At 41.8% G+C, this 9,249-nt stretch overlaps 1 protein-coding gene across 2 annotated transcripts in view; it reads left to right on the forward strand.

Annotated features, from left to right (window-relative positions):
* SLAIN1 (SLAIN motif family member 1) overlaps positions 1–6,356 on the forward strand; it is a 116,282-nt gene extending 109,926 nt beyond the window's left edge. For both annotated transcript variants that reach the window (XM_073614349.1, XM_073614348.1), the window contains one exon: positions 5,068–6,356. In XM_073614349.1, coding sequence (XP_073470450.1) covers positions 5,068–5,143 — 76 coding nt within the window. In that variant the 3' untranslated portion in view covers positions 5,144–6,356. The remainder of the gene's footprint in view (positions 1–5,067) is intronic.
* Positions 6,357–9,249: the final 2,893 nt, after the last annotated feature.

A 9,249-nucleotide genomic window follows, 5' to 3' on the forward strand; every position in this document is an offset into this window, starting at 1 on the left:
TGTAAAATCTAATAAAGTCTATGGGACACGAACATGAAAAATCAAAAGTCCTCATTTTAAAGGCTTATATGCAAATTATTGCCATAAAAAGTGTATGGGGACCTGGGTACTGCCCTAGGGAGCATGTATCAATGCAAAAGTTTTTAAAACTATTGTTTTTAAAGGAGCAGTGATTTTAATGATCCTTAAAGTGAAACAATAAAAATGAGATTGTCTTTTACACATCATGCCTGGGGGGTCCCCTTAGTCTGCTTGTAAAGTGGTGCATCTGTGCGATGTGTAGAACATACCGCAGCAATGCCATTTGTAAAGGAAAAAATGTAATTCAAACTCGCTCGTGTCTGTAATGTATTGCTGGCTTACGGCAATATAGATTGGGGGGGGCGTAGGGTCCCCCCCCAGTCCATACCGGGCCCTCCGGGTCTGGTATGTATCTTTAAGGGGAACCACAAGGCGTAGGGTCCCTCCCAAAATCCATACCAGACCCTTATTCGAGCAAGCAGCCTGGCAGGTCAGGATAGGGGGGAACGAACGAGCATCCCCCCTCCTGAATCATATCAGACCACTTGCCCTCAACATGGGGAGGGGACATTGTACCATTGTGCTTTGGGGAGGGTACATTGTACAACTACTAATTCACAAAAAAGTAAAAAACTACAAGAGACAGACAGTTTTTGACAAATTCTTTATTAACCACTTCAGTACCGAACACCCCCCCCCCCCCAAGACAATTTTCAGCTTTCAGCGCTGTCCCTTTTTAATTGTGCGGTCATGCTACACTGTACCCAAACAAAATTTGTATCATTTGGTATTTGATCACTTCTCTGGTTTTTATTTTTTGCTAAACAAATTTTTAAAAAAAAGACCGAAACAAAGAAAAACTTATTTTTTCAAAATTTTCTGTTATAAAATTTTGTAAATAAGTACATTTTCTCCTTCACTGACGGGCACCGGTAAGGTTGCACTGATGGGTACTTAAGGGTGGCTCTGATATGCATCAATGACACTGGCAGGCATTGCTGATGGGCACTGATTGACATCTGCCTGGACACTGATTGGCATATCCCTGGTGTTCCAGGGTGGCATACCTGGTGGGCGTTTTTAGTGGGCATCCCTGGTGGTCCTGGGTGGGCATCTGCGGGGGGGCTTCACTGATAAACAATCAGCTGCCGATCGGCTCTCCTGTAGTCGCGTCTGTCAGACGCGAGTGAGGAAAAGCCGATAAAGGGCTCTTACTGTGTACACTGTGATTAGCTGTGATTGGACATGACTGTTCACGTGGTAAAGAGCCTCCGTCAGAGGTTCTTTACCGAGATCGTTGTTGCGGTGTGTCAGACTGAGACCCCGGGCATGTGATCGCAGCTTATCCTGCTGGACGTCGTATGACGCCCAGTCAGGATAGCTGAACCACCGCCCGCCCATCATTTTGCTATAGGCCGAGCGGGAAGTGGTTAAAGGAAAAAAAAAAGTCCAGAGATGTACATCCACTGTCAATCACGCCGCCCGACGGACCCGAAAAATAGAAAAAACAAAAGCTTTGCCTCAATGGGAGGCCTCCCGACGACTGCTGTCTCTTTGCTTTGACATGTTATATAGGTGTAGCACCCTGTAGTTTAGGCAGGGTTGCTCCTCACAAATTTACTTGCCAGGAATAATTATCCTAATTGTTAGAGGTCTATTGATTTCTCCCTAAGTTTGGCCTTGTTGCACTTTTCTCTTCTCTTCTACCACTAGGTGGCCGGGTACTTGGTGGCACTAGGTATGAGAAGAACAACACAAGGTCAGCTTATGGGTATCTCAGCCAATGGGCAGGGGTTTTCTTGAATCCCCTGGCCTGCTGGGATAGCCTATATATTCGGGTGGTGTCGGGTGATCTATGTTCTGTGCCACCTGGACGGCTGTCTGGGTGGACGTGTATTGTCTGGGCTGCTAGGCCGGAGATTGGGCCTATCCTGGGCACATCTGGCTGCTAGGCTGTCTGAGGGCCTATCCAGAAGCAAGAGACCAGCGCAGGGTTGGGACTGCAGCTCGCAGTCCAACCAGAAGTGACGGTTCTGCCGGACGGAGAACCTGCTGTGGTCAGAGGTAGAGGGGAAGCTGCCAGTAAGGGACTCTCTGCCTAATTACCAGGGACCACAGTGAATAACTGAAACAAGTACCAGAGCAGCATTCTCCCTATCCGGGGATGGTGAAGAATTGGGAAACTTCAGTGGGTATCAAGCCAGGGACCCAGCCAGCGGAGGTGACACTTGCTGAGCAGCCTTGTGTGTCAAGCCAGGGACTCAGCGGGGGTGAAACTTGAGAGGTATCTACAGTGCCAAGCTAGGGACCCTGCAGAGAAGTGGGGGGGGGACGCTTGAAGAAGATACCACCGTGAAGATTGGAGGAGCTCTAAGGGATTCAGTGTCGGTGAATCAGCGGGTCTAGTGAGAGACCGGGAGCTCAGTGTGCCGAAGAACTACAAGGAGTGATTGTAGTGGAATAGAAAGGAACTGTTCAGTTTTGTGTTAGGAACTGTTAAAGACTGTTGCCATAGGAGACAGCCTTCCTGCACATGCAGATGTGGTGTCTTGCTGGATGCCTTTCCCTGCATGGCTGTCCTCCTATTGAAGTCTCAGAGTCAATTAAGACAATTAAGCTTACAACTACCTAAGGGTGTCCTGGCCCTAACCCTCTCTCCCCAAAAAAGTTTAAGAAAAATAAACTTTCTTTTGCATTCAAGAAGTGTCTGGCACCCAATAACTTTAACTACTCTGCACCCACCATGCCTCACAACCCACTACATACAGAAGGATGTCAGCTATCCCTGGCCCTGGAGGTTCTCGTTCGATCAAAGGAGGCCTGGGGCCTTGCTACATAGGCAAGGGTGGGGCCACCCAGTGACCCGCCCCCTTCTGATGTCACGTCTGGTCTGGTATAGATTTGGGGGGGGGGCAATTTTTCTCTTTTTTTTTTTTTTTGCAGTGGATTTCCCCCTTAAAATCTGTACCAGACCCCCAAGCATGGTATGGATTTGGGGGGGGGGGGGGGGGCACACCGTTTTTTAATTCTGTCATAGGGTTCTCCTTAACCACCCTGCCTTTGGCCAATCATGGCTCTCACAGCACATTGCGCTGTGATTGGCCAAAGCATTCAGGTCAGGTGCATGCTTTGGCCAATCAGCAGCCTTCAATCCACTGTGATCTTGCAGTGCATTATTGGGCGTATTGCGGCGGGTGAATGTCACCCGAACGCCCCATATGTTCATCTGTTCTACGAGCGAACGAACATCCGATGTTTGAGTCGAACTTACGTTTTACTCTAGCAGCGGGACCATCCCTACTTGTGGGCTCCATCTTGTACCTCCTACAGTTGGGTGATAGGATACAGTGGATGATAATTTCTGTCCTCTCTGGCTTTAAATGACAGATAAACTAATTTTTCAGATACATTTACCCTCTTATCTTTATAACTTTTACATGATTCATATTATTGTTCCCCGCCATTACAGCATAATGTTTTCCCTACAGTTTGGTCAGTAAATTGGTTTTTCTTTTCCTCCTTTCAATAAATGGCGAGACCAAGATCTAGAGAGTGGAAACCTTTCCACAGTGCAATTTCTGCTGAGTGCAATTTGGAAATATTGTGAGAAGAAATATTTTCCAAACACATCCTTGCATTCTAGAGTTGCCCTAAAAACAATAAAATATGTTTATGGAATTAAATGATGAGAACCATAATGAAAGTGCAAGTAGCTCTTCCTTCCAGAGTTCAAATTCCACAAACACTCTTATGTCGCGTACACACAATCGGAATTTCGGCCCGCAAAAGACAGATGAGAGTTTTTCATCAGTAAGTGCGACCGTGTGTGCTCCATCGGACTTTTGCTGGCCGAATTCCAGCCAGCAAAAGATTGAGAGAATGTTTTTAATTTTTCGGTCGGGAAAAGTTCCTATCCGAAAATGCGATCGTCTGTGGCAATTCCGACGCGCAAAATTCCTATGCATGCTCGGAAACAATTTGACGCATGCTCGGAAGCATTGAACTTCATTTTTTAGATTCGTCAAAGTGTTGTACGTCACCGCGTTCTTGACGGTTGTAAGTTCAGCGAACTTTTGCGTGACCGTGTGTATGCAAGGCAAACTTGAGCGGAATCCCGTCGGAAAAGCCGTCCTATCTTTTTCCGACAAGAAGTCCAGTCGTGTGTACGCGAAATAACTGCTGCTTCTGGATCATCACAAATTTGAAAAAGCAAGTTTAGTTTATTAACTGAATATGCTGTCCTTTTATTTCAAGCATATCACTTTTACATACACTGGATTTTACATTCCCAGTGTAACAAAATCAATTTTTAAAACTACTCCACACTGAATTTATTTTTTCAATTTTTTCGGGAAAAAAAAACAGGGAAAAAAACTTTCCTATGGCTTGAAAATTTCTGGAAATTGTTATATCTCTACACTGTACTACCCTGGTAGGTTTTTTTGCACTGTTATTACGTATGACTGTGATGATCACTGTTATAAGGATTAGTTTTATCTGTCATGAATGGCTTTAATTCATGACCGCTTGCATACTATTGTTATCTGTGATTGGCTACAGCTAATTACCTGCTACAAGATGCCATTCATGACTGTTTTGTTTACATTGTAATCATGTGATTGCTATGATTGGTCATAGCAAAAAACATGATACCCTTGCCGCTCAGACTGGCCGCCTACCCAGTGCCATAATCTGGTTGACACAGCGGTCATGGGATCATGCCACTGCACACCCCAGGGAGCATTTCGGTGCACATATGCTCAGGGAGTATGTCGCTAAGCCTGTAGCTGTTGTCTGTTTGCAGTAACAGTACTGTGGGCAGCAAGTGCATGATGCTAGAGAGGGAACCTATTGATCTAATACACAAATAGCATCATGACAAGATGGTTACATAGTCTGGTTGAAAAAAGACACTAGTCCATCTTGTTCAACTATATAGAAAAGAAAACCCTAATCGTGCTACTTGTAGGTAATAAAATGAGTTAAATTGTGTAGTGACTGAAATGTAGTGCTGTCCTAATTATTGTTGTTTTCCATTCCGTGCAGTTTTATTCAGCCTCCGAAGACGCTATCGTCACTGAGCACACTGCGAGATGGAAACTGGAGAGATGGATGCTATTGATCTGTTCGAATGATGAGCTTACACTTAAAAGCAATTTTAATTAACGTGTTTGTTTGTTTTTCCCAGCTGGCTGGGTAAAAATAGTGTAAGAGGACACATCTCCTGAAGATTTTAGTATTTGTAATATATGTGTTATGTGAGAGAACTGTCAAAGACAATGTAGCTCTTGAATGTTTGACTTGAAATGCTTAATGGATTTTCACAACAATAACTATTATTTAATAACACACTGTACAACCAACAGACATATGCAAAAGCAAATACTTGTAAAAATCCGTCACAAAACATGTTTTATTTATTATTCACTTTCTGTTATACTGTATAAGCACTTAACTTTTTTTAAATGTATGATACACCATTACAATACTGGACAACATGTAAACTTTGTGTATAGAATAATTAACCACACTTGGAGATGCTGCTTCACTTTTGTGCCACAGAAGATAGTTTTAAGTGCATTTTTTTTTCAAAAATAATTTGGTATACTTCATTTGTGAATCACTGGAAATGTACTTTAAAATGTATTTCTTGTTGCAAAGTACAAGGAGGAGAGTCACTGTCACGGTCTATACAACCACGTTAAGGTAGAAGTAAAGGCATTTTTTCCATTTTGGAAAGAGTTTAGGAGAATTATAGCCCCGGTCAGTTTTTTTTTCTGTGTCCCTTCACTTCCTACCCCACAGCAAAAAAGGAGAGTAAATCCTTACAAAGTGAGGGGATTTCTGGTTGTCACCAGGTTCACTCAAATTGGTGTCCCCATTGGAAGATTTCCCCCTATGTTTCTGTTCTGATGACAACTTAAAATGTAGGATTTCCCTTAGTTTGCACTCTTAATAATGATGGTAAACAGCAATTAAAACTGGCGGGTGTTCTAATCCCTCTCCAGTCTATCCAAAAAAAAAAGGGTTTTGCCTTTAGTTATACCTTAATTTTGTCTTGTTGATTTTTTTGTTTCATGTTAATTTATTGTTTAACTGTTGAATGTTTTCTTCTGAATAATTATGGATTTGCTGCATCTCTACAGCAGTGTGGGCTGGGTTTTTTCTTACTGTCAAAATACTGAAGATCAAAGCTCTTGGACATAACTTTTGATAGGCATTTTACAGAATTAAATTGCACTAATGCTTTAATAAGACAGTATACGATTTCATAACGATGACATCTGTATACTGCTGTTTTTGGAATGTTTCAGTAATAAAGAATATTTTTGAGCCATGTGTGATGTTTATTTCACAAGCTTACACACAAGCCTTATTGCAGGCAGATATGTACAAGATCACTAAAGCGGCCCATACATGGATCAAAATTTGGCTGGTTCAGCAGGGGACCGGTCGAGATTGGATCCATGTATGGGCAGGTTGATTGTATCCAAGTCGCTCCATCGATCAACTTTGGTACAACCAGCCTGTGGGGTTTTTCTACATGCGATTACAGCAAGCAGCTATAGCCGCTAGCAGTAATCATTCTGTTCCGCTGGCCGGGAAGGTTGTGCGCCCTCTCCCCCGCACGGCAGAACACAATAGCGGGAGGCATTCCCCCATCAACACTGTCTGCTTAGGAGATTCAAGCAATTTTCAGAATCTTTGGGCTGCTTAAGTGGTATTTTTATTCCCTTAATCAGCGCAGAAATGTAAAGGATCAAAAAACCCGAAATGAAAAAACTTTAAAGTTGAACGCTGAAGGATTATTTCACATCACCTCAACATGATATTTGCAATTCCTGTTTGTAAATATTTTTATTCCCTAGATTTTTTTTTAAATGTTGATAAAGGCGTGATGCCCAAATTGTTTCATAACCACTTCAGCTTTGGAAGGTTTTACCCCCCCCCCCCCATGGCCAGGCCATTTTTTGTTATTTAACACTGTGCTATTTTAACTGGTAACTACGCGGTCATGCAAAGCTGTAGCCAAACAAAATGTATATCCATTTTTTTTACACAAATAGAGATTTCTTTTGGTGGTATTTGATCACCACTGTGATTTTTATTTTATTTTTTTCGATTTATAAATGAATAAACCCCAAAAATGTTGAAAAAAAACCCAAATGTTTTTTTTACTTTCTGCTATGAAATATATTCAATTAAAAAAAAAAAAAAAGTCTTAATAAATTTTGGCCAACCTAAGTGTTCGTAACATGTATATCCCAATAAGGGGTAGAACATGCGTATTTCCATTGTTTGATGAGCATCACTCGAGTTGTGGGATCACAGTTTAATTGCTGGAGGAAAATAAGGATTTCTTTATCAGTTTTGTTTTTTATATGTTTAATGTCAATTGTGTACTGGTATCACAATCTAGGTACAGTGCCTTGAAATTTTCCACATTTTGTCATATTGCAACCAAAAACGTAAATGTGTTGTATTGGTATTTTATGTGATAGACCAACACAAAGTGGCACATGATTGTGAAGTGGAAGGAAAATTATAAATGGTTTTCAAAATTTTTTTGCAAATAGATATCTGAAAAGTGTGGCGTGCATTTGTATTCAGCCCTCCTGAGTCAATACTTTATAGAACTACCTTGCACTGCAATTACAGCTGCAAGTCTTTTTGGGTATGTCTGTACAAGCTTTGCACATCTAGAGTGACATTTTTGCCCATTCTTCTTTGCAAAATAGCTCAAACTCAAAATTGGATGGAGAGCGTCTGAACAGCAATTTCCAAGTCTTGCCACAGATTTTCAATTGGATTTAGGTCTGGACTTTGACTGGGTCTAGTTGTATGTTTAGGGTCGTTGTCATCCTCGAAGGTGAACCTCAGCCCCAGTCTCAAGTCTTTTGCAGACTCTAACAGATTATCTTCTAAGATTTCCCTGTATTTGGCTACATTCATCTTCCCATCAACTCTGACCAGCTTCCCTGTCCCTGCTGAAAAAAAGCATCCCCACAACATGATGCTGCCACCACCATATTTCACGGTGGGGATGGTGTGTTCAGGGTGATGTGCAGTGTTAGTTTTCTGCCACACATAGCGTCTTGCTTTTAGGCCCAAAAAGTTAAAATTTGGGCTCATCTGTCCAGAGCACCTTTCGCCACGTTTGCTGTGTCTCCCACATGGCTTCTTGCAAACGGGTCTTCTTATGGCTTTCTTTCAACGATGGCTTTCTTCTTGCCACACCTCCATAAATGCCAGATTTGTGGAGTACACGACTAATAGTTGTCTTGTGGACAGATTCTCCCACTTGAGCTGTGGATCTCTGCAGCTCCTCCAGAGTTACCATGGACCTCTTGGCTGCTTCTCTGATTAATGCTCTCCTTGCCCGGCCTGTCAGTTTAGTTGGACGGCCATGTCTTGGTAGGTTTGCAGTTGTGCCATACTCTTTCCATTTGCGGCTGTTGGATTGAACAGTGCTCTGTGAGATGGGATATTTTTTAAACCCTAACCCTGCTTTCTCCACAACTTTATCCCTGACCTGTCTGGTGTGTCCCTTGGCCTCCATGATGCTGTTTGTTCGTTAGGGTTCTCTAACAAACCTCTGAGGACTTCACAGAACAGCTGTATTTATACTGAGCTTAAATGATACACAGGTGGACTCTATTTACTAATTAGGTGACTTCCGAAGGCAATTGCTTCCACTAGATTTTAGTTAAGGGTATCAGAGTAAAGGGGGCTGAATACAAATGCACGCCACACTTTTCACATTTATTTGAAAACCATTTATCATTTTCCTTCCACTTCACAATTATGTGCCACTTTGTGTTGGTCTATCACAAAATCCCAATAAAATATATTTAGGTTTTTGGTTGTAACATGGCAAAATGTGGAAAATTTAAGGGGTATAAATACTTTTTTAAGGCACTGTATATCTTTTTTTATTTATTTTAGCAGTGGGTCATCATATTATTGCATTCAAAACTTGAAAGGAGAGTAAGCTTACTGCTTGGACCTTGAAGAAGGGGGTACACCCTGCAACTATAGATAGTTTCAGGTTTGTTGAAAGTCTCAGTCAATTTGGATTATATTTTTACCATCTACCATTTACAATATCTATTGTAAAAAAATAATTATTTTATTTTGTGAAAAAGATTCAATTGTACAAAAGATTAAAATATGAGGTCTGGTCAATACACATAAGGCGGGGTAGCCGAAATTGATGGTGACATTATA

The sequence above is a fragment of the Aquarana catesbeiana genome, linkage group LG02, assembly GCF_042186555.1.
Source record: "Aquarana catesbeiana isolate 2022-GZ linkage group LG02, ASM4218655v1, whole genome shotgun sequence".
Taxonomy (NCBI): domain Eukaryota; kingdom Metazoa; phylum Chordata; class Amphibia; order Anura; family Ranidae; genus Aquarana; species Aquarana catesbeiana.